Raw genomic sequence first — 26927 nt, forward strand, 5'->3', positions numbered from 1 at the left:
ACTGAGCTGCCACAGTCCAGCTATGATCTCGACATGAACATACATAAAATGATACTAACCTACTACTTAAAGCTGACAAGAAAAGATCTAATGATCCAGTTAGCTCCCTTGTTGGTGTAGATCGAAATCTTAACTTTAAACTATCATACGGAACCATGATCACCTCACAATAATTCTGGTAAATTGTCGGAAATTGAATAGGCATCATTCAACTTTTGTCAAAACATCATATGGAATTTTCATAAATTAATTTTGTTTGAAAATTTGTAACGCATGAACAGATTAATTACATCATCAAAACATTGTTCACATGAGTCAAATCTTAACAAGTGTCATAGCATGTACCGCTACCTTATCATAAGTAGACTACAAAATTTATACATTTTTTACCCAATAATAATCCAGGTAACTACATTGGTTTCACACAATCATTCATTAAAAGTACTTTTCAGATCTCAACTGACTTTAAAAATGAAAATAAGAATTAACTTTTATATTCTATAGTGCAGAATATATCATAACAGATCAAATCCAATAAAGAATATTTTGTCAAATGAGGTTATTCAGTGAGAGCTAAAGAATATTAGTCATTTATAAAAAAAACATATCCATTGTACACAATTTAAAGGCCACTACATTTGTACAATTACACATTGAAAGTACTTATGAACATTTAAATATAAACAAAAATATCACAATCCTTTTACACTGGCAATTGATGATTTTGTTTGTTTCTTCCTTCAAGATTTCCTAATTCCAGATTCATTTCACATTATGACATGTCTTTCACTTCAAAGATCCTAAAGACAATTCAGAACCATATTGCTTTCACACTGCACTGTGAATTTGAAAAACGAGGACTTAAATACCCAAACAGGTGAATAAAACATGTTCTGTCTCATGAATAAACCACAAGTTACACTAGATATAAAATTGACAGTGGAAAATATAATATAACTTCCATGTAAACTTTGGACAGTAATTGTTGAAGATTATAAAATTCTATTCATTATTTTATATTGGATAATAAAAATCTATTCAGATTAGTTGTCCATTGATAATCTATATTGCCGGCTGGTCAAGGTACAAGAAAAATGTTAATCTCAGAATTCAAGTCGCTTTATCAAATTGCTCATTAAAAAAGAATTACATGTTGATTATCTCTTATAATGATATCATTTATATAACTTCACAAAAACATGACATGATCCACTTTATTTTGAACATCTAATAAATGTCATTTATATTTCAATGACAATAACCTTTGCTGTTGATATCAAATCAACCCCCAGTAATAATAATCACTTCACTCTGATCTAAACATTTGGACCACAGATATCTCCTTGACGAATTATAATGAATAATAGAAGAAGTCGTTTTTAACTAAATGTTAACACTGAAAGCCAAGTTAATCTGCTCTCTGTGTTCAGAACTTCATCTGACATTTTAATTCAGAAAGATATTTGACCAGGGTCATACAATTATTTTGGCTACAAATCAATATATATTAAAACTTTGCTGAAATCCAATGAAGTTTCACAAAGGCTCCTTCAATCTAAACTGAAATGAAGAGAACAGACCACTTGATGATAAATTAATGTGCCAATAATAGATTAATAATATTATTGTGGTACCAATATATGATTGATTAATACTTCATTATTAATCACTATATCAACATTCTATATCAATTACATTAACACAATATACTCCCATATACTCAATTACCTTTTGCTCTTTATTTCTCAGTTAGTATAATATCATTGACACTGCATTTTTTAGACAATTGAATCTTCAAGACTAAAAAAATAACCAACATTTCTCAGATAGTGTAAAAACAATGACCCCATCTGATCTCAGTTAATCATTAACTTAAATTATTTACCAAAACGCAATAAGATTATGAGAACTCCACATTATCACATCTCAGATAATACCAAAAATAATTCTGATCCTAAAAACTTATCAGATTGTTCAAAAGACATTGATTCTTTGATAAATAAAAATCCTTACAAGCCAGACATTTCTGTAAATCAAACTTTCGTCCTAAGAATTGCAAAATCAAGAGTAAAGTTGTATAGTAGAGGGAAAGTACCATCAGGTGTTTTGAAGAGAGTAAGCATGGTCTACTTCGTGTGTGATATCCACCACTAATATATAGGTCACCATTATGAGATACAATCAGATCAATTTGTGCCTGACCAAACAAATCAGCCAAGATGCAAGAGACATTTGTATTAATTGCTTTATCCCAGTTCCCTTTAACAACCATAAACTTTCCTAAATAAAGTTCGAAACCGATTTATCAAGTAACCCTGCTTTAGCAATTTCAATGTTAAACTCCACCTCTGTCCAGAAAGTCTTTATAAATCTAACAAGCCCAGGCATAGCGGATTCAATCTGATTAAAGTGTGAATCTGGATGGTACATTTCCTGTTTTTCTGGTCAATTGCCATCCAGGAACTGATCAAATTGATATGCATTTCATATTCTGGGTCATTTAATGTTCAACCAATCAAATGCTCTGATAAGAAAAGATTCCCTTACTATTACAGTATATAAAACCCCTTAACACAAAGCCACTATAAAGTGTTTCTTTCTCAGAAACGATAAAATGTGCACATTTACATTACAATAAACTCAAGTGGTTCGAGAAAGGTTCTTCAGTTGTAGTGTAAATGAGAAGCGTTCTCCACATGGTTATCTGTTGAACTCTTCTTGAAGAAGGTAAAATTATTCATAGTCTGGATGTAATTAACAATTGCACTGAATGACAATGACAAGCGTTCTCAAAAATGTTACAGTTTACACTACACTAATTCATTTAGTCTTTTCTGAGAACTGTTCCGGGATCACCTCCCTGAGTTGGGCCAGAATTAGAACAGTTCTCAGAAAAAGTGACATTCAGGGATAACCATTTCTTAACATTGACTTGTAGTATCTGCCAACTTGTAACAGTGTTTTTCATTAATTAACTTAAAGTAAGACAACTTTTGATGCTATCAGGTCAAAATTTCACAGAACACTTATTAAAGAATCTTGTCAGATCATTGTAGTAACTTATGGAAAAAACTGAAATGAAACAGCCAGATCTGTATTTTAATCAGATTGCAAGAAGATTTCAGCTTTGAATCTCAGATAGTACAGTGAACAATGTTTGATACTGCTGAGAAAGTACAAAGAAAATAAATGAAGGTATAAACTGAACCATATCAAGAAAATATCTATCAGTATAAATACCTAACTAAGTTTCATATGTAATGATATCAAATCAAGAAAATACAGGAAATAAAATGGCTTAAACCCTTATCTGGACCAAACACCATTGTGTAAGAGAGAAAGGAAATTGAAAACCGGTCCGATATCAGATAAAACGGGAATGGAAGTAGATCATAAATCAATCAATCAATCAACCAGATCAATCAAATATACTGCTATAGTGCTATATAATGCACATTAAAGAGATAATGCACACAATCCAACTGCCAACTACTACGACTACAAACAACTACCTAGTTTGCGATATCAGCATCTGCTGGAAGAGAACGTTAACTTGTCATCTACCAACCAACCAAGATAATGCACATTAAAGGTATAATGATAATCTTTCTACCTACTTTCATTCATATAATAATGGAAATGGAATCGTCACTTTAAGATAAGTAATGGTAGAAATGTAATATTTTACCTTTATAGTTTGTTCATTTTTCTTAAAAAAAGAAAAGAAACTTACATATCATAAGGAGACCAATAGTCTGAATAAATTCCTTTATGTTTTGAGTCTCGTGTTCTATCAGAATCAGGCTGTTTCGACTCTCGAAAACGATTCCTTATTTCAACCATCTTGCGTCTAAAATTACTAACATATTCTGGAAAGGGAGTACTCATGCTATTGGGAGCACCCATCACTGGTTTAGAACATTTGAAATCAAATCCAGCTTAATGTGAAATTCACTAGTTAAATTACAATCCATTTTCATTCAGCACTACAAAATGTTTGTCTAGATATTTTTCTGATACTAATTTCTTCACATTACATGATTCCACCAACTCAAAAATGTTGCTCAAGGTGCCTACACCATAAGAAGTATGTATGAGGTTTCTTGAAATTAACAAGCACTGACATAACACAAAATCATTTGTTATGCTTCTGTCCTTAAGTATGTCTCAATGAAGAACTTCATCATAGGAATAGTAATGGTATGCTCTATGGCATCTGAATAAAATTCTGTCATAATGTTCCACACTTACTGTGAATCCTTAAATTGTTCAGTAAATGTTCTTTGAACAGAATACAAGCTCTCTAAAAATAAGTTTCCAAAGCTAAATGTCAACCATGACTTCAAAACCTAATTTGAATGTCACCTTTCTAAGCTGATTTGTCAGAGCTTAACTTCAGAATAAAGGCTACACTAGACAACAAATCTGGCTTGAGTTTAATCATTAGGGTTAGCTAGTACATAATAATGAATAACTTACTCCAGAGTTAGTATTTGTTACAGATTGTGACAATTTAATCTCAAAACACAATACTTGAATAACTATATCACAGATTTAATTTTTTTTATCTTGTTATATCTAATTATATTATCTTGACATCTCTTGTTTTCCACAAATTATCACATTCAAGTCATTCCAAAAAGGACACAAAAATAATCTGCATTAAACGCTCAATAGAAACCAATGTCTACAGAAGTCAAACAAGTCTTGTCCAAAGCTTCGCAGAAATCCATTCATAAGACACTATGACAATTTTTATCAAAACTAAGCCAGTGCTAGGCTGACAAAATTCCTTTAAGTTAAATAACCATATTCACTCCAAACATCTCACAGAAGGATCTTCATCAAAACTCAAGCTGACATCTTGTTGTTACACTTCTAAAAACAATTTTGTTCTCAACAGTTCAGTAACCTGTATTTTACCAATTGACCTATTGTAATTTCCCGAGGATCTTAACAATGAAAGAAGAATAAAAGCAAATTCTGTAACTGATTTCTACCATTCAGTGGTACAATTCAATCCGTCCATTGCCTGACAGATTGAGGTCACGTTATAAGGTTATTATTTCACAATAATAGTGAATTATTGTCAACTCTGGGGGTTAAAAGGTGATTATGTCAAGAGAAGGATATAGAAAGAATAAGAATGTCCCAACTTAATACTTTCATTGTCTATATATAACTATATTTGTAGGTTTAGGTTAGATGTATTGGTATTTTTAAGTTGGATGGTCATCAATTTTCTGTTATTTACGTCATCATCCAGGAACCACTCACTATTATGGTGACTGCTTTATGCCAACTTTTATTTTTGTCAGGACAGGGTGCATATCATTTACAGTGACAGAGATTGTACCAGATATACTGGAGGATAAGAAGGTTCCATAAAGAAGGCCAGATCTCTTTAGTTTCATTTCTTTTAATGCTCATGGTTAATACACTCTAATTGATACTCTTCAATAAAAAGGTTTTTTCAATTTGATGTTAGTTAAAATGAAGTAAGAATCTAACATTAACGAAATAAGCTGTCCAACAGAGATGTAAAATATGACTATATAACTCAATTTTACAAATATCCTTGACCATTCCAACAATAGATAAGTAAATCCTCTTACTATACTATAACAATAGTGATATCCAACAAATATCAGTCATATATAACTACTTACTGACAAATTAATCAAGTTATATACATAGGTATAAGCTTATAAAGGTTAATGTACACAATATTCTATAAAAATTTTATGATAAAAATTATTTTACCAATGAAAGTCATCCTATTGTTCATATTATAAAGTAACCCTTCAAATAAATGTGATCTTTGCAAACAATAATCCAAAAGCTTGAAAAGCATGCTACATGGAAACAAATGTGTTTTGCCAAGTTCAGTTCTGTGATAACCAAAATCTGAGTACTCCGACAATCTGTTTAATCAGACATCCTTTATTTGGTCCAGATTGATCTCCTTCTCATGTCCATTAAAAAAAATGGTGAGTACCCGACATTTTGTGGAGGCTTATTACAAATTACAACACTTATCTGATCTCGATACTCAGGAAAATATGTATAAAATCATATGAAAATATATACAGAGAAACCTTACAAACATGATGTTGTAGAAAAATTTATAACCAAAAAAGCTCACTACAGAATACACACAAGGGAGAAACCTTAAAAATTGAAGTTTGTGAAAAGTGTTTTACTAATGCAAGTTTTTATTATGAGGAAATTAAATACAGAGAAACCGGAAATTACCAGTCATGGATATTTTTGAATGTCCCAAAAATTTGTACATGTTTCACAATATATATAAATAATTAAATCACGATTCCGTTTACACGGTATCACGCAATTTGATTGGATAACAGCGGTCACGTGCATTCGGTTTATATCTGTGTAAACGGAATAAAAATATAAACTCCGCCCCTTAATGGACTACTTGAGTTTGATTGACGTGGCTACTACACAGAGTCGATGTCATTCCTGTAAACGTCAACAGAGCCGAAATCTACACATCACTGAATGATAAAGGTATTTTCTAAATTCCCTCAAATGTGCACACTCAAAATTCCAACAATATCATGAATTCTTTACGTATTTAGAACTCGTCTCTCAATAATTGAACTTCCAATTTGGCCGCTGCATCAACTTTTATCTAGCAGACAATAGACCATAAATAGGTGCCCTACTTATTTTTTATTGCCTGTTTTGTGGGACATCTCTATTGTTAGTATCAGTTCATTAACGTTATGTTAAAATGTTATGTATTTATGCGCCAATTTAGTGCCTTAAATATATAAACATGTATTCGAGTTGATTTAATTATAAGGAATGTCCTGAAAATTTTTTCAGTTTATCGATGTATAAACAGAAAAAACCTGTGTACATTCCTTAAATGAATTCATTTCTTAATTTATATGTGTACACGCTATATATTCAGTTACAATAGAATTGTAGTATCGATTACATGTAAAAGTGACTTTTACAAAGTCAAGGGCAATAACTCAAAAATGATTCATCGAAAATGCGTCAAGTAAGTACTTGTCCGAGATCTTATCAATTCCAATGATCATACCAAGTTTGATAAAAATCAGTTGAAATCTGTAGCTTCTATAGTGCTCAAGAACGCATTTTGACGCGTTTTTACAAAGTCAAGGGAAATAACTCAAAAACTCATCGAAAATACGTCAAGTTAGAACTAGTCTGAGATCTTATCAATTCCAATGATCACATTAAGTTTCGTCATAATCGGTTGAAAACTGTAGCTTCAATCCTGCTCACGAAATATTTTTCAAAAATTTCGAAATCTTATAACAAAGTCAAGGGCAATAACTCAAAATAACAGTTGTTGAAGTTTTTGAGAATGAATTCTTGAAGTTCATTTTGTGAAGTTTGGATAAAAATGCCTGTCAATAAATGAAAAGGGATCGTTTGACACCCTTAATTCCATGAACACATTCATATTCAAGGAAAGTAAGTGGAATACCAATTCTTATATACAGTCAAGTAACCTAATTTCGTGGAAACCTATTATTCGTGGATTTCTGGAAAGGATTAATAATTTACATGTGAGACATTGCGCGACCTCCGCATTAGTTTGTTTTGATAAACATGTGTTATCTCTACAATATCAGCTAGTAGAGTGAATCCAGTAGTTTCAAGCAAGGTAAAATGTATTAATGTATACTTTGACAAATACAAAATGGCGAATTTCAGTTATTACCAAACGTCACCATTTTTTATCGGCCGAATTTCCTTATAATCCCAAGCGTTCTATCGGAATTCCAAGTGCCGTCTGCTAGAATGTAGTCCAACAAATGAAGTCACGTGATCAACTAGCGGATTCCGTGTCAGCAGAAAATTTCTATCGAACACAAAGTGGACCATATTCTTATGTTGTTTCAGTGACTTTTAGCAATAAATCACGCTACGTATCTTATTTTGTCAGTCACTATTTTTTTTTTAAAATCGTGGTTCTTTGAAGGAATTGTCACTAGTTATAATGAATTGATATTAAAGATAAATACTAAAAGAAGTTAATTATACCACCCGGTATCCTTACAACATGTTTTTCTAGACTTATTTATAGATCAAACATTGTACACGAAAATAGGTGACGCATTCTGCCGCCGTTGCCGAGTTGGTTGCTCATGAAATATGGGTCAAAGTGAAGGATTCATAAAGAAAATCGAAATAAACCAATTTTAATTATTTTGTTTTTTTAACTTTGACGCAATTCGGTATTGAATCCTTATATCCACGAAAATAGGTTACACCACTGTATATAAATACCTGAAAAAGACAACTTACCTGCTATAAGACCTGACAAGAACAGTGATACCTGTTAATGTTAAATCAGGTAATGTATTATATACTCTAGCTAGTTTATCTGCTGTCATTCTCAACTTGATTTTCATCTAATTTACAGATGCCACAACTACTTTGTAAATTCATCCACTCTAAAGTTTCTCTCACTTTACAAACAAAATTTAATTTATCCCTGTAAAAGGTTTGTCAAATTCAGGAAATGTTTGGCATTGTTCCTTTTGTCTTTTCTTAGGATCCAATAACACTCAAAGATTCACAAGACCACAACCTTAATCTAGTAAACATTTAGTTCCGCTCCTGATAAAAATTTGTACTGATAGAATGAAAATGAAAATTCTATTACAGAAGTTCTGCCCTACACCATGCCACTCCTTGGATTGTTAATAATCAGTATTGTATAATTATTGAATATAATGTTTTTGTCAGTAGTTTGCAGTGAACTTAAACAACATATCAAGATGAATTTTAGAATGAATAATTTATTTCTATGTTTTATTACACCTCTAGACTGTAATCTATACAAGTTTTCAAGATTTTTATTACTAGAAGTCAGTAAGTCAACATTACCATGTTTAAAATAAATATATAGCTTAATTGAAACTAGGTTTAATAATGGTTTTTGATTGATTGAATGTTGATTTAAACCTAATTAGACTAGGTTTGTGAATGATCGAAAAAATGTTCAAAGGCTTAAAAAAAAACTGTCAAATAATATACCAAGTCCTTATAAAAAAAACAACATTAAAAATCAATCAATTGTATTTGAATCCTTTTTAACACAACTCCACAATAGGTTAACAACGGTGTTATCATTCACTATCATGCATTTTTAAGTTCTATTTGCGTGATTCTTGTAAGTTTTTATGTGAATATCTTGCTCATTGTTGAAAATTAATCTTGTCATACAGAACATTACAAATTAACAGGCTTACCATTCTCCAAGATCTCTGGTTGATCCCTGGTTTTGTAAATAATTTTTATTCAACTGACTTAAATCCTTTTCAAAAAATGTTCACAAAATAGCCTTAGGACATTAATTCCTAAAATTCTTTACAGAAAAAAAATATAATGCTGACAGATTATAGTTTCTAAAATCATGAAAACTTCCATATGGTCATACCACAGCATTTATTGATAATAAGCTTATACATATCTGCTAATTAACTAATTTAGCATAAACAATATTTTACACTTCATATATGAGTGGCACAAATATACAAATAAAATCTAATATACCGATTACTACTGAATCTAAACAAAACCTTTGCTCAAAAACAGCAAAGGATCTGTTGTGAATCTTCAGTGTTAAGAGATCTGAGCACATAACTCATAACAATGATAAGAAAACAGAATTCAATTTATGACATGTAGTTTTAATCAAATTATATTGATCGCTGATTATTCCAACTGTCATGTATTTTTACTCACAAAAGTTATTTCACAAGTCGTTAAATTGTTTCTGGTATTGCTTTCTTTCACTTGCTACATTGAAATCAATATCGTTATGACAACTTGAAGACAGGATTTTAAACCAGATTATTCCATATTCTAAATTAAATTTTAACAATAGAAAATTAACTATGATCTTATATTTAAATTTAAGGAAAAAACCGGAACATTCTAATGATATTAATAATACTTAGATGGTGGCAGTAACAAGTTAGGAATGCAATGAAATGGAATTTTGCATTCTACTTAATTTCTACATGTTTGGGCTAATGAGGATGGGCATCATATATATATGAGGCAAATTTCGCTGGACGGTAACATTTGTCTATTCTTTTTCGATTTTCGACTGTTTAGTAATCTTTTAACATGCACAACCTGTAACACACTTGGCAGCGGAAAGTATTATCTCAACTCTTGACCTTCAGGTTAGTGCACATCACAGAGCTCTTGGTAACAAGTGAAAAAGGATAGCAGGATAGACTTAAAAAAAATAAATTCATCTGCTCACTATACAAACTTAAAGGCAAAACTTACCTCATTTCAGGAATGCAGATATTTGGCATTGTTTGATGTCTTTCATTCAAACTCATAGTCACAGACATCATCTTGCGGCAAAATAATCCTAATACTGGTTTTACACACAGCTTTTTAGGTTCCACATCCTTTCTGTTAGGATGGGAAAAACATAAACCATATCTAGAATAATTCACAATGTCTGGTTTCTGTTTGGTTGCAGAAGTACTTTCTGCAGAGGATGGTGAATCCTCAAAGTCAAATTTTTGACATAGATCTATCGTTGAAAGCATTGGCACTTTTCTGATGCTTTCCTTTTCTGAACTCGAAGGTTCTTTTATAGGTTGGATTTCTTTACAATTACACAGTAAAGATTTATCACTTATTAACTCAAGAGTACTCTCAGATAAAGATGAAACTTCTCCAATGATTCTTGGTGAACAATTTGCGGAGGTACCACACAGCACTTCTTGAGATAGAGATAAATGATCCTGCAACCTTCGTGGTGTAGTAATTTTCCGGTTTACACTGATATCTGATGTAGTTCCATTAAGAATAGACAACCGCTCACAATCCTTGGAAACTTCGTCTGATCTTATGTACCTCAGAGACGGAATTCTGTGTCTGGTTTTACAACCATTAGTTGTTCCATGGGAGGGTGAATACACTTTCTCACTAAAATCTTTGACTGATTTGGCTTCATTAGGATTTCTGGATTTCTTTGCAGAGTCAAAAACAATCTTCTTTCCTCCCCCCTTACTTTCTTTGTGGGTTTTCTTTTGAATTCCTAAATTAGAGTCTGTGGCCCTAAACTGTCCCATGGTCACACAAGTCGCCATTTTGCTTTGCTTTGATTATTAAAGCCACAGGTAGCTTGATCAAAGACTAATACTTCGTTAACAAATTGACAGAATAATCCTAATCTAATGTTTTAATGTTAATCTACCTTAATCTTTTTAATAATCCCTCTAATTCAATCAGGAACAATACTGAATTGGATTTAGAGGTTTGGGTTTTTGGCAAGTCAATACAATAGTCACCTGCTTACATTTCAATTATTCTTCTCAGCATCTTAAATTCCTGGATACCAGTTTTGTTAAACGTATAATTTATTCTTTTAGATCTTCACAAAGTAAGCTTATATCAAAAATTAAAAATAAGAAAACAAAATGATTGACATATGCGCTTCAAATTGTGTTCTCTCAAAGATTTAACAGGAGACTTTTTCACCAAACAAAATTGAGTGTCTTCTGAATAAAAAAATGTGTGATAATGTCTAAATTGTCCCTCAATGACCATGTCATGTTAGAGCTATGGTAAACTACATGCTATACACAGTTAGAGCTATCATAACCAATAATCACTCAATATAATATAATCTACATTGTACATAAAAACAGTGGTTAATCAAATTATCACCTTGTTCTCTATCATTGCTAAGACCCATATATAATACTCTTTGTTTAGTGGCATCAGATGTTCAAAAGTTTGTATCTAGGGTGCCCAACAAAAACTTATTTCATAGATACTATGTAAGCTGAATTGACATCAGGAGTTCTGCTATTTAACCAATTAGTGTCTTTGCTGATGGCCCATTTAGATATTTTGTCATTTCCTATGAATCCATGATTAATACCATAACTATTTTCATTCAAATAGATTTATGGTCTATCATTCACAACATAAACTTAACTTTTATTACATTAGTCAGGCATAGATGGCATGCACTGATGGATGGTAGCACTGATAGCTGTCCTGTCCTTGTTAGCTTCACTAATTACATTTCATTTAATAAAACTAATCAATAGACCCTATGTCATCCTAAATTATTTATCACCATTCTCCTCCCTAATTTGACCATTAAAACCTATGATAAATTAATGTTAACCTCCTTTCTCACTCATTATTTTATGGGAATCAGTATACAAATTTGATCATCCAATGGCCTCAGTTCAGGATTGAAAATCCAGAAGATGCAATTGGATTTAAAAGTGGCTTAAATCCGGAATTGTCACTAGCACAATGATACACCTTTCATACAGATGTTCATTACAATTTTGCATCCTTACACTAAGCCAGAATTTGACTCCTCAACTACCAGCTTTTTCCTAAAACTATAAATACATCACTGATCTAATATAGACAACAATTTGATCAGACTCCTATGAACAATCTGTCTGTTTTCTGTTAGGGATAAAATACTGTATACAATATTTTTCACAGTTTCTAAGTAAATATTATGCTATATGATCATAAAATACTAACAAAAGAAACCATAATTTATGAATGAATTAGAGTATATCATGAGAATTAAGATAGATCACATACATTTTAACAGGACAAAGAATACAATTAATATATTTATAGTAGTAAAGGGTTAAAATTACTAATCTTTGTGTATCAAACATGACTGGTAATAAATTAGTAGGTTAACATTGTGTATAGCCAATAAGGTAAGACTTTGTTGAAATTCATCTATTATCAGATATATTCAATATGTGCTTCAATTATTTGTATATTTGAAGACTTTGCTGATGAACAGTTGAAGGATATTTCAGTATATATCAGTATATTTTATGTATATTTTAAAAGAATACTTATAATGAGAAAATAAGCAATTAAAGCAGATGTTATAAAAAATATTCGCTCGCATTCTGATTGAGAAAAATGTTCAATACCAAAACAATAGCCTCTTGTTATTTTTCATTCATTCTTCTTTAATAGTCCATCATCCAGACTCACTTCCACTACGCATGGCTGCCACGAAAGAAGTTTGGGTGTCAGAGATTACATAACAAGACGTTCAACTTTTGGATACCTCACTTCTAAGAGAGAAGATAAGCTTGTGAAATTTCTGCATTCGAAGGAATTATGCAATTTTCGTACATTTCTAGTCCATCTGGAGACTATTTTTTATAAGCTTATACATATATTTAAGGAGTCAAGGACCATATCAACTAGCGAAAATGGCAAACCATGGACTTTAAGTAATGAAATGTCCCAGTCAATATCCTTTGATATCCTCAAAATGTTCTAAATTTAATACCAATTGTTTAATTTCTGATTCAAATTAGTCCACTAAACTAAAGACAGTAAATTCAAACTAAAGGAATTGGCATGAGTAAGAATATTAATAAAATAACTTAAAATCCTTTAAAGCAGTTTTCTTACCAAATACAAGTAAAATCACATTTTCTGGAATCATAGATGTCTTAAAAAGATTCTAAAGAGGTGCAAATGGATGCTATCTTGAGTGTCCCCAATACTCATAAAAAGTTTAGAAAATTTCTCTAGATGTGTGCAAATAGTGACTATAAATATGTCCTTTAATCACATACAATTGATATTGATACAAAACAACTTACAAATCCTATAAACAACGGCAATCATTATGATGATGTTTATAAAGAATTAGACTCACCTCTCATTAACTTCCAATGATCTAATAGAATCAGATTCTTTCAAGATTAACTTTTCATGTTTTTTTGATAGTTCGTCAATCAGTTGTCGTACTGTCTGTGTTTTCTTCCGAGATGCTCGAGGTACCATACGAATCTGAACACCTTTTGTACTATACAGATTATCCAAAATAGCACTGTTAGTTGGGAATTTTAAACCATCCTTCCTTTCTTCTCTCCAACCCATGCTGTCTGATACTTTAACTTTGAACATTACTGATGCTTATTGGGAAGCGTCTGCTATACACAGTCCATTTTCATATTTAATCAGACTAATATAGTAATTGAGCAAATATGAGAAAATAAGCTCTGATAAGAAACCATTAAAAATATACAAATGCACTGTTTCAGTGGAAAAGAAATGACAAATACAATTTCAATTGTACTATCACAATCCAATCACATGGTTTTATTAGAAATCAAAATCATTTCAAATTTCTTGAAGCTGCACTGAATCATAAATCAAATCAACAATAGATTATCCAGACCTACATCAGTGTCTGAGATCTCAGTCCAGCTGGGTTTGTCACAATAAAATAATAAGCTTTCATAAAGTTAATCTTACTCAATATTAATTGGATTTATATATTATCTATTTCCCTGTGGATTAACATAATATATTAAAACTAGAACATAAAGCTTCAATATATAAACACTTGATAAAATATAACACTTTCAATAAAAATTAAATTTATGTGTACGTTCACATTTTTATTAAATCTATAAACCAATTGTCTATTCATTTATACCGGTATAAGATTAGTCCACAGCAAAATCAATTCACTTCAAAGAAAAACAAAAACGACGAGTTCAGTTGACAGAAAATTCATAAAATATTGGATGTCAACCATTAAAAAACCAACCATCCTATTCCAAATTGGTCAAATCATTAATTCACAGATCGATTCAGAATTCAGAACTTTACAGCCAAAACAAAAAGACTATCAAACTTCTTCTGTAATATTATTTTCTAGAATTAAAAGTTTATGACCAACAAGATTACTAGGTAATTTACATTGAACTAGGCAACTAATAAAAACCCTTATCATAAATCCCTTCAATATATAAGGATATTTACCTTTTAGTCTCCTTGACTTTTCACATTACTTTATTTAAACAAAGGCCTGTTGTCAGTTGAATACTTTCTTTGGTCATTTTATTACTTTTTAAGAGAAAGAATTCAATAGTCTGAATTGATGTTTCTTATTATATTAATTTAAGTATATTCAATTTCTTCATTAGCTGTGTGGGCATTAAACATGCGTGCCAACTACCGAATACTGAGTGGATCCAAATATAGCATGTAATCAGCCTTTTAAGTCACTTTTCACATAAAATAGCCACATGTATATAAGTTACTCCATGCAGTACTAACAATAATACAGTGATGGTCTTGAAACTTAACTGAAACAACAGTAACTTCTCTTTGGGAATTTTTCTACAGCAGACCTCATTTTAAAATATTCTTATAATTAAGATTAGGCATGATTAGAAAAGTCATTTCATATTGACATTACTAAAAGCATTTATTTTAATTCATTATTTCTAATCACTTTCAAACGTGATGTGGCAAAATCATAGAGAAATGGTATCATGTTTCACACAATTTTAATCTTAAAGAGAGATATGCACCAAGATTCAAAATAACAAAACTCCTGTTGAACTTTTGCAAGCCGGTTTACCAATTTTGTTTTTTACAATAATGTCAAATCCACGTTTCAAGATCTCCATTTGTTTGTACCCAGCAACTTTTTTGTAAATTATCTGATTTTTAACTCTGATTTTAGATTATGACATAGATGATTCAAAATATGCCTTGAAAATCAACTCAAACTGCCAACATAAATCTTCATACAACAAATTGCTAAATATAATTGCCTATATACACACCATATATAGATCTTTATTATGTAGAATGTCTTGGTACTGTTCATATATAATATTAATTGATTCATACATCAAAAGTTCAGCATCATGAATAAATGTACTTCTTCGCAAAGAAAACTTGTCAAGAGCATACAGAATAAAATGGAAGCATGGTCAATTAATCCAGAAATATCTAAAATCAGTTGGGATTGTGGGATTATTTTTTTCAAGATTTTACAGAGGATTCTGCAATTCTCACACAGATCAGATTTCAAACATTCAGATCACTTATATCTAAATAGCACACAAAAAAGTACATCACATATTTACCAATAAAATATAGTTTTGCAGTCTAACAATTATGATCCTCAGACTACAAAACTAAACAGAATGTTGACCAATACACAGTGCTAAAATAATTGAGGACAAAATGAAACCTGAAGTTCCCTTCCAGACAGCATGACTTCAGAAAACATCATAAATAATTAAAGACTTACATAGTTAAAAGAGTTCTTCTCGTTCAGAAAACTCCTAGTGACACAGAATGCATGAATAATTTACAGGAATTCAAATAAATTGAAGACAACTTCAATTCCAGAGAAGTCTTAGACTTGAATTATTAAACCGTAAAAATTGCCATCTATATCCTTATGTGTTACAAATTACATTTGAAGAGGCTTAACTTAACTTGGTTACACATTAAATTTAGGATATAAAGTGGTATAAAAATGTGAGATAATTAATTAGAACTGACCAAGACAGCAAAAAAAGTCAGAGAGTCACACATCTGCATCAATGACCATCAAAATAATGTAACCTGTATGGCTATGAACTATATTCATTCAAAAAATAAGAAAACATAGAAGCTGAGCCGCCAGAGAATGGTAACTGAAATTTTATTTCTCTGTAACTGTAAACAAATGTGTCACATTGAAATTTACAAAAAGAAAACCAAAATAATCAGACCAAATTATATTCAAAAGATGTGTAAGAGAATCAATATTTTACTTGTTTCTCTAAACAATACAACCAGTCAATCTCTATTGAAAATAGGTCTAGATAAATATATCTTAGAGCAGTTAAGAAACTTATGAGAACAAGTAATTCGAAGCAAAGATCTAATCAATGGTCATGTAATTCTTGAATTATGTCATCATGTTTATCAAATGTTATGTACCAAGGGAGATAACATTGAAAACACCTTCTGTAGACATTTTTTTCATAATAAACATGTATATATAAACAGGATCGAATCCCAATTAAATAGCCAGACGACGAAGGGTTGTAGAATAAAATACCTGATACTTTAGTCACTCTTTAAGGTGTCTTCTTACTTCTTTTATTATACAACAACATAGAATTACGGCATTACTCTCAATTCCAAAATAGCATAGACATGTATGCATCATTTCTCAAATTGTTGGTATTTCAAAATACAGTTAAGAGTAAAGTTTTTATAAATCTCTCAATGATGTGAAATGCAGCAATTTCAAAATTACACAAAATAAATATTGTAACTCACCTATTTTGACCATCCATCTCCTTTTCAAACGTTTCCTCTCTTTCATAGCTAGAACCATTTCTGTTTTCAGTAGTCAAATGAACTGTAAAACAATAAAGAAACAATGACATCAAGAAACAAACCAAGGAGTTCGGCTTTATTGTCACTTGGGCTGGGTAAAATAATCATAAGTGATAATTTCTTGCACAGATTCCCTTCAACACATCACTTACCCAGAACAAACTATAATAACCAATCATAGCAATAATAATACCTCTATGACACATGGAAATAAAACTGATTTTCATTTAGTATTTAGAAGATTTCTCACTTAAAATATTTTGATTATTAATTGATAATTGATTGGTATTTTACCATCAATAGGCTAATCGATAGCAATTTGCTAATAGATATCCAGCTCTAATTGTCACCACAATTTTAAGCAACGCAGCCAAATACTAATTGCAAGATTGGGTAGATGTAACTAGAAATAGTACGATTTTTAATCAAGGTCCTGATTTAAAAGTTTGCAACTCTCATGTCGAGCTATGCTAGTATGATAATGATTGGATCAAGCACAGTGTCCACACTAAACTTAAAGTTGACATTCCCATGTCTGTTCCTAGCCTTATCAGAAATGAATAAACGGTTGCACTATGTAATTAAATGTTGAAATGGAGAATAATAAAATAGAAGTAAATGTACCTTTAAATGAATTGTGATCAGGTTTATAAATGATATTCTGTCTTGTTACAAGTGACTGAGGGCTTTGGTGGACTGGAGTTATCGCCCATGATGATGACTGATATTGTTTTGACGTTAGTGACGATCCCGAATGGCCTGCTGATACAACTGGAACGTACGGCAAAATCATTATCCCGTCATTGTTTTTGTCACCATTTAATACAGACATAGAGGAGGAAGTTTTCTTCATACTGCAATCGTCAGAAATCGGTGGTAATTTACGTTTTTCGCCGACATTTCTTGTCTTTGTATTGAATTTGCCACCATTGAAACCGGAAGTTGATTTCTTGTAAACCGTATTACCAAAATCTAAAAGTGCAAAGTAAAATAGTTTCAAAAAATAACTTTATTAATATATTTATTGGCAAAAACGTTTTCCCTATTGTTTGAATTGTTGCTGATCATTAGCTTTTGTACAAGATAGAATATATTACACTAATCTATAATAAATTCTGGAAATTTCGTCTGCTAGATGTATTCATACGTAAATTATTGATTGCAATACCGTAAAGAACACCATAAAAGTTCGTTTTAGCCTTAAGCCTATTGACTTCACATTGATTCTATTTGTAAATATATCTGCTATTAATAGATCCTGTTTCACGATGCAATGCACATATATATTTTGAAAAAAGGTTGTTCACTAACAAAAGCCCTATATATCCATAATTGAACAAATATAAGCCAAGCCATCAGATGGCATCACGGGGCATGAGACTGACATTAATTTGCGAGTACACAACATTTGATAAACTCACAAAACAGTTCTGCAATTCCACAATCCATTTCAAATATAATATTTTCCACGGTCAGATTCGAGAAACGTTCAAAGTACATAAAATATTTATTAAGGCCTATTCTATATTTTTTAAATGTTAAATCCAGCCAAGAAACTGTTTAGTTTTGTTTAAAGAGTAATACAGTAGGGTTGTTTAAAGAAAAGATAGAGGATTAGGGGGTATATTGGTTTGTATTCGATCATAAAAACACTTATTGATATACCATAAAAACACTTTCATATTCACATTATAAAACTATAAAAAGGTCAACCCTTTCCTTTTCATTAGACAAAGGTTATAAATAAAATACACGTAGTCCACTTTCCAAGATTTATCAAACTCAGATATTCTGTCTTTAGACATTAAAAAGAAACCTACGTGTACATAAAAACATAGAATATCAAAATATGTTCACTTTTAGTGTTCCATAATGAAATCATATAAAAGGCCTGCATTTCCAAATGTAACATTATCCTGCAACTTGTCACATAAAAGCGCACAATGCCGCCTCCACCTCAAAGAAAGAAACAGAGAAGCAACTATATTTTAGAACTTAAGTTCACTGTAATTTTTAGTTGAGCCACTGCACATGATTCCAGGGCTATGCCGTTTGCATTGATTACAATGGAAAACGAACGGTTATAACCGTGGAAAGGTACAATAATTCAAGTTCAAAACAATTTTCAGAGTACCAAGATAAGAGCTATGAACTGTAATAGAAGAAAGATATTCTGTGTTTTTGTTTTTTCAGAAAATTTTATACATATTTTCTTGCTCCAGCAGCTCGTTCGTTCAAATTTTTCAAAATCTATACACGACTTACCAATTTTTAAGAATTCTTCTGTAGACAGATTCATTTTCATTGATCACAAATTGATTTTATAAAGGTATCCGAATGGTTACTCAGTCTGATTTCACAATTAGTCATGTTATGCAATGCGAATAGAATTTAAAATACAACGTTTATGTCATCCAGTTTTGAGCTCCAACGCACTGACATCATGTTTTAGATCATAAATATATTATATATGATGTACTGGGTATGAAATGTTATGAGACTATTTGAGTTTTGCGGTTTGTTGAAAAATCCATATTGCCCAATCCAATAACCCTTCACATCCACAAGGAATTTCATGCTCTTTTGTAATAAAATTCAACCCTACTGAAATAGAATATATTTTGAAATCAATGATCGTCGTATAAATAGTGAGATACAGTCCCCTGCTTATTTCCATTTGGCTTTTCACGCTACCCCTGAAATCCTTTACAAAAATATTTAATTTATGGCTAAAACTTGAAAGGTTAACCTTCTAAATGGCCTGAATGGTTTTATTTCGGGAATATAATACTATATAATTAATTGACCTAGTCACTATAATCTCGATAAAGTTATTCTCCATTGATCTCCAAATATACAACAGAGACTATAACTAATGGAATCTGTCGGTAGCAAAGTTGAATAACCCTTTTGGAATTCTAGTTCTAGAATTTCATTAAAGGGACAGATGTGCCATTTTTGTTACAAATCATACCGTAGTCTCAGAAACGTGGTTTTTATAGCTTAGCTAATCAGTAATAGTGTTCATAGCTAACGTCGAAATTTGAGCCTTCAAATCCATGTCAGTTAAAAGACGTCTTCTCTTGCCATATGTAGAAACGACATCTACAGAAATGGGAAAAGAAATTCTTAGTAGAGATATTTTTGAAAGAATTATGTGATTTTCATACATTTCTAGTACTTCTGAAGACTATTTACATATATTCAGGACTCAAATCAACTCCCAAATATGGCGAATCTGTCCCTTTAAAACGATCCTTAGTTGTATAGACACAGCTTTGTGGCACAACAATTACTGGTTAAAGTTTTGTGCAACGTATCAATCGACGTGTTTCCACCGTCGTCCTCAAGTGCATAATTGAATAAAGTGATAGGCCAACTATTATACATATTAAGCGTTTTTCAATAGTTGATTGCATTTTTATTAAGTTTTTTTTTTTGGATTTATCGGATTATATAAGGACCTGCTGTCTTATTTTTGACACCAGGTATATCTACTGATGAATATAATGCTCTTGTTGGCAAAGTTTAAAATTTTTAAATCTTATGATTATTGTAAGACGTAGTATCCCTTTAATAATGATTACCCAATATTGTAGATATAGTTTATTGGTCCATAAAGTTGCTTAAATTTGTGCATAAATTTAAAAATAAGAAATTATGAATTGATGATTTTAATACTGTTATGAAAAGGTCTTGTAGGAAGTAGGGTGTCTACTCAGGTTTATAGTCGACTCGTCAGGTTGACATTCTGTCAAGTGGTCACGAGACTGCCGAAATTTACTCATTGTTTTAAAGGATTAGATTATCTATTTTTTCAACAGATTCTATTGTTTTTTTTCTTTGTTTTTAAGTTAATTCTCAATATATGAGAGTTTTGTTATAAATCTCTTTTTCCTCGGGCCATGAACGCTTATTGGTTTATTTACGGTAATTACTGTCACGTGATACCGGTTAAAGGCCTTTTAAATCTTCCGCGTTGAAGATCGGAAATTTCACCATGATGGCCTCCGAAGGAAAGTGGGAAACTGTTCCAATGAAAAATAAGGCGAATAAGCCTGAAAATTTGAAATCGAAGAAAAATCAAACAAAGACCTTTATAGAGAATATGCCCAGGGTCGAATCCAATCGTAAGTTTTCTTCATAACTCACTAGAGAGCTTAAATATTTTCATCAGGCGTTATATCACTACATCAGTGCATACGTCATCAAATTTGGCTGTTGTCGCGTTGAATTCGACAACTAAATAATGATCAATGTAGAGAACACGGCGTTCTTTTTATCAGTGATTCTGTGAATTTTAATGCTTTCTTTGAGAAATTCATTAGAAATAAAATGTTAACTGCTGAATTGCATGTAATACCGGTATTAACATTGTAGAGCATCTATCTTATTTCATAGGCATAGCCATAAATCATGATAATTGATTTCTGTTTTTATTTATCTGTTAAACATTGGCACCAGATTCTGATTGAAAAAATAGAATATATTTATTCAAACAATATCTCTCAACTACGAATGTTCTTTGAAATTAAAATGATTTTAAATTTAGGGTCATTTTAATTGTTTATCTGGAATATCAATTATTTGAGATATCTTACACTTCTTACTTACTCTCCTTAAGTTACTAATTACAACTTGCAGTGAAATTGGTGTTTCAGTTCATGAAAATTTTTTGTCAGAAATAAGTTACTAGGTTTAATGTCTAGTATCAGTTTAAAGCGACTATATTATTTCTAGCTTGCATACAATATCTTTGTATTATATATCTTATAAGCTTATCTATGCAACTTCTTCAATTTCAGCTCCATTAAAAACATCCAAAACTGCTTATGATGCCTTCATTGAGAAACAGAAAATCACAGAAAAAAATTCATCAAATAACTTTAGCAATGATCATTTTGAGAATAAGAAAAATAAAGAGAAGAAAGAAAAACCCAAGACGTTGGAAGAAGCCACCAAAAAGGTACCATATGTGTCATATTTTAGTTTGAGAAACTATGAAACAAATTCATAATTGAGTGTTAGTTGTTGATGTGGTTAAAATAAAATATTTTGCTTTGATTTAAATCAGATTATTTTTTTTCACTTGGATAGTCATTAAGCTAATAGTATCAGATATGAATTATAGGTTTTTCAATTTTGATTTTAGTTAGAAGAAGTTGATGTAAAGAACATGGTAGAAAAAGCTCAAGGTTCTGTTAAGTCTACTAATCCTGAAGCATGGATAAAAGAATTAACTGTGGTCTTTAATTCATATTTTAAACAACTTCCACAACCAGATGTTCTTCATAAAGATAAACCCAAAAGTAAGAAACCATTGAAATAGTAATTTCAAAAACGTAAAGAATAAATGTATGTTATCTGAACTAGCTTTGGAAGCTGTTTAAAAAGCTTATCAAGCCTCAAAACAAGTGATTTGTTTAAATGCATGTAATAAGTTATCATATTTTCTTGTTATTTTCTGATAATTTTTTTTTCAGATTATCCTGCAAGTGCCTTGAAGTCTGACTGTAGTAACAGATTGTTAACTACATTAAAACAAGCTTCAATACCAACATTGGAACAGATTTATTTTCTTACCACTCAAAACATGGTGAATGAATCTAATAAAGGTAGGTTGTCAGATCATGGTTGATGATATTGTGTGTGCCTCAGATTGAAGTTTTATAGAATATTTAATGTCAATATCGGTTTGTCATTTCTGCACCTTTTTCTACCTTTTGATATAACCATCCATCCTATATCCTTAAATAATTTTATACTGATTCAAATCAATAAGACAATAACATTTTATATGGACTATTCCTGTGATAGTCATCTGTACATATGATTCACAAACTATGATGATTTATATTAATATTACAGGTGCTATATATGGTTATCAGATTATTCTGCAGTTATTATCTAAAGATAATCCAAATATTATAGTACCAAGACTAAACCAGGTGAGGTCCTTATATATATATATATATATCGCCATGTTTATTATGCATTGCAAGCTTTAAAATTATCTTTTTAATTTAGCTCCCCCTTTTGCAAGTTCAGTGTTTCCATTGCAATTTTACATTACGTATTATGTTGAAATCATAAACCAGGAGGTATAAATGTTTCAGAGAAATGTGCTATATTTCTAAATTTTTCAGTATGAGCTCAATTTATTGTGACAGTAACTGCTAAATTGCTTGCTGTTTGGACTAAAATACTTATCTTACCATATCTGTTTCAGTATTTAGAAATAGTGAATGCTAATAAATTAAAAGAGAAACAGAGTGAATTAGCATTATGGTCTTTATCTCAATGCTGTTCTCGAGATATAAAAGTTGGAGTTAAAGGTAAATATTAAAATGTCTATATTAATTGTCATGAGTATCTTGAATGTACATTGCCAATTATATTCATTTGTTTTTGTCATGACATGAAAATTATACCCTGATTTAGCTCATGATATTGTCTAGTGCTCTTGCAAATATTATTTAAATTTGGCTGGAAATCATATTGTTTTGTCAAGATTTTCTCATGGGTAAAACAATGAAGGACATTTTATAAAATTGTATTTACAGCTATTGTTGTTGATTATATACCTGCTATGAGGAACAAATTAGTAGCACCCTATGCATTGAATTATATTGAGGATTTTTTTAGGTAAGTATGATTATGTATAACATTAAAACAGTCTGTTCCAGATGCATTGAGTTATTTTTTTGTAGACCTGTAGGTGTCATTTCATATTATGAAATTAAATTATGTTTTGCTCAACTTTAGCTTAAAATGGATGACATCTAACTCAATGTTATTATTTCAGGAGGTTTACATCTTTATCTGAAGCCTATGGTGAAATTTCAATAAAAGAATATTTTACAGCATTAGATTTATTGTTACATTCTAAAACAATTATTGAACCTGATTTACGAGAACGCCTCAATTTACAACTTGAAAAAGTGAAGGTGAATATTTTTGATTTTGGGCAAATTGGGCTTGGTGATAGAGACTTTTGTTACTGTTATGATGAATTTTGTCTCCTTGGTAAATTGAATAAGTATACTCTAGTCCTCGCACAGCCAGTGCTTTCTAATGAAGTCCTGATAGCTGTGATTTGGTTTTGAGAACAATATCAATATAAAACCTTTTTATTGTAGCTGGTAGCATATGGAAGTGACCCCAAAACGAACCTAAGAAATTTCTTTCCACATTATCTCAGTCGTTTAGACAACTCTTCTCCTGCAGCTCAACAAAACGAAGTAAGTAATGCAGATATTTACATTAATATTTTTTTCCTGGTTTGAATTGTGTGCTACCAGATATCGGATTATTTTTTATATGGAATTATGACCAGAATTTGTTCAGTAGTTTCATTTAGATAATAAAGAAAAAGCATAACTAAATGTATATTTTCAGTATTTATCCAGTTTAATTCAATGTTTAAGTACAGATAAACAATGTTTTCCTGACTGGTGTCAACTGTATACCAAATATTTAACCCAATCAGGGTAAGTATCTCTTTCTCTATATTATTTGGAATTGACATGAAATGTGTATCTAAGAATTTTGTTATGAGAATGTTGTTTAGATAAACGTTTTCAAACTTCGAGAGCATTTTAATGTAGTTAGATGACTAGTAGCTAACTTTAACTTGTTCAGATTTCTCTCTCATATTTGTGACAATCCTTCAAAGAACTTAAAGCAGTGAGTCTTATAGTTTATACTACTTATTCTCTATATTATAGGACTTATATTGGGAGATTTGAATCGTTTGCTTGTTCTTCAAATTGTTAATTTTTGATGTATGAAATACAAGTTATAACATTACATTTGGTGATATTGAGAAATGTAAATGTTATAAAATAGTTGTTTATTTAATGTTTCAGGTGTTTATTAAAATATATGCAAGATCATTATAGCACAGTTGTAAAAAAACTACCACGTAAAGTTCTTCGTCAAACTATACGTTCTTTCTGTCTCACTAATGAAGAGTTGTCACAAGCAAAACCTAAAAATAGAAAAGAGGGTGTGGACAAATGTACTGTAGTATGCAAGGTTTGTACGTTTTAAATTTTGGTTATTTCAGAATCAGTTCAGAATAAATTATTAATAACTAACTTTGTTCAGTGATTGTTATACTTTTAGTTTTGTAGTAATGTTTAACAAATATGACTATTCAGTAATAATTATTAACTTCTTTGGAAAAAATGTTTTGGATTTCAATGTTAGTCTGAAATGGAAGTAGTATTTTTTTGCTCACCACTTTCTCTATATTATCTGATTTTAATATTAATACAACATTTAATGAACTACATGTTTGATATATGCCCTGAAGGTTTCAATGATTCACATTGAAAATTGAGGAATAATTTGTCATCTTTTTGCCATTATTAATTTTGAAATATTTGAATTCTAGGAGTTACAATTGAAGTTAAGTCAGAGTGGATATCCATGGAAACTGATATTATTATTATTATTAACGATTGGAGGTGGTTTAATAGCCTATGATGTCAGCACTAGTCAAAATCTACAATGTAAGTATCACTCACTGACTATCAGTGATTAACACAACCAGTTAAGCTGAACGTTTATGAATTAGAATTTTATTCTCTTTTAAGAAATATTGTCAACAATTTTTAAATGAATTTTTATTTTTTTCTTTGCAGCATCGAGAACTATGGTGACACTTGAGAAATATGGAGTTATCAATGTAGCCAATAAGGGATGGAAAAATGTTCAAAACTTTCATAAAGAAACTCAAAAGTAAGTTTACTCTATGTTTTATCTGAATGAGGCATTTTTTGATGGATTCCTTAGAAAAAGGTTGTCAATGTTTATGTTCATGTCTTTCCTTCTATGGAACAAGCTGGATTTAGTACATAATCATGAAACGTCGTTAATTAGTTTTCTTCAGAAATATATATGTATATTGTATAAGTATATTCTTTTATTTTTAGTTGGCTGAATGTGAATGCCCCAATGTACAGAGATAAAGTTGTACCGTACATGACTCTGGCTTGGAATAAAACTGTACAGTTGTTTATCTATATTGGTGATGTTACCAAACCTTATATAAAGTTAGCATGGGCTAAAGTATTACAAGCTGTTAACTGGGTAAGCATTTAATGTCATTCAAAAAGCTTTTTAAAAATTTTTCTACAATAATATTCATGTCTGAGTAAGTTGGACATAGCTAGTTTACCTCATCTTGAACTATTCAATCTAAAACATTATATATAGTGACTATTTCACAGCACTTGAGTTGACAATATCAAAATTGAGACTATTTTTTAACTTATGCTAAAAGTTTTGAACCTAGAATTTTTTTTACATATCAAGTCTGCTTAAAGCGTTGATTTTGATTTAACTTTGCTTTCATTCCAGTTTAATAAAGAATATCCAGATTTCTGGCCTAAATGTGTAGAGTATTTAAACATAACCTGGCAGTTTATTGAACATCATAGTATTTGTACGTGGAACTGTATGGTGAATTATACATTGATATCATATAACTGGTTATTAAATAATGTGCTTATGTGAGTAGAACTTTACCTTTTTATAGGCTTGGTGGTTGTTATCTTAGTTGGTAGAAAGTTGGATTGTCTAGAATCACATAAGGGTTTAAAAATTGTCTGTTGCAAAATCGTTTGAGTTTCAGCTCCAAAATGTCTGGTTTTGTTTATCATGAGAATTATTGTCAAAGTGTTTTATCAAACAAAATTTGAAAAAAATTTAATGTACAATTTTGG

At 30.7% G+C, this 26927-nt stretch overlaps 3 protein-coding genes across 3 annotated transcripts in view; 1 reads left to right on the plus strand and 2 right to left on the minus strand.

Moving 5' to 3' along the window:
- Nucleotides 1–8385: 8385 nt before the first annotated feature.
- On the minus strand, nucleotides 8386–11129 carry LOTGIDRAFT_227899 (hypothetical protein; the record flags this gene model as incomplete). The annotated part of the gene is made up of 2 exons (XM_009045541.1): nucleotides 8386–8500; nucleotides 10312–11129. 2 exons carry the CDS (start codon nucleotides 11127–11129, stop codon nucleotides 8386–8388), a joined length of 933 nt encoding a protein of 310 aa, XP_009043789.1.
- Nucleotides 11130–16439: 5310 nt separating this feature from the next.
- Nucleotides 16440–19495, minus strand: LOTGIDRAFT_152061 (hypothetical protein; the record flags this gene model as incomplete). The annotated part of the gene is made up of 4 exons (XM_009045542.1): nucleotides 16440–16524; nucleotides 17137–17218; nucleotides 17821–18168; nucleotides 19462–19495. 4 exons carry the CDS (start codon nucleotides 19493–19495, stop codon nucleotides 16440–16442), a joined length of 549 nt encoding a protein of 182 aa, XP_009043790.1.
- A 1690-nt stretch (nucleotides 19496–21185) lies between these two features.
- LOTGIDRAFT_227900 (hypothetical protein) overlaps nucleotides 21186–26927 on the plus strand; it is a gene marked incomplete at its 3' end in the record, with an annotated part of 43418 nt that continues 37676 nt past the window's right edge. The window contains exons 1-15 of the mRNA XM_009045543.1: nucleotides 21186–21326; nucleotides 22002–22162; nucleotides 22349–22505; nucleotides 22680–22811; nucleotides 23065–23144; nucleotides 23426–23531; nucleotides 23760–23841; nucleotides 24002–24143; nucleotides 24336–24437; nucleotides 24595–24686; nucleotides 25065–25233; nucleotides 25595–25712; nucleotides 25845–25941; nucleotides 26136–26292; nucleotides 26563–26714. Coding sequence (XP_009043791.1) covers nucleotides 21197–21326; nucleotides 22002–22162; nucleotides 22349–22505; nucleotides 22680–22811; nucleotides 23065–23144; nucleotides 23426–23531; nucleotides 23760–23841; nucleotides 24002–24143; nucleotides 24336–24437; nucleotides 24595–24686; nucleotides 25065–25233; nucleotides 25595–25712; nucleotides 25845–25941; nucleotides 26136–26292; nucleotides 26563–26714 — 1877 coding nt within the window. The 5' untranslated portion in view covers nucleotides 21186–21196. The remainder of the gene's footprint in view (nucleotides 21327–22001; nucleotides 22163–22348; nucleotides 22506–22679; nucleotides 22812–23064; nucleotides 23145–23425; nucleotides 23532–23759; nucleotides 23842–24001; nucleotides 24144–24335; nucleotides 24438–24594; nucleotides 24687–25064; nucleotides 25234–25594; nucleotides 25713–25844; nucleotides 25942–26135; nucleotides 26293–26562; nucleotides 26715–26927) is intronic.

Source organism: Lottia gigantea (genome assembly GCF_000327385.1).
Source record: "Lottia gigantea unplaced genomic scaffold LOTGIsca_1, whole genome shotgun sequence".
NCBI classification, from domain to species: domain Eukaryota; kingdom Metazoa; phylum Mollusca; class Gastropoda; family Lottiidae; genus Lottia; species Lottia gigantea.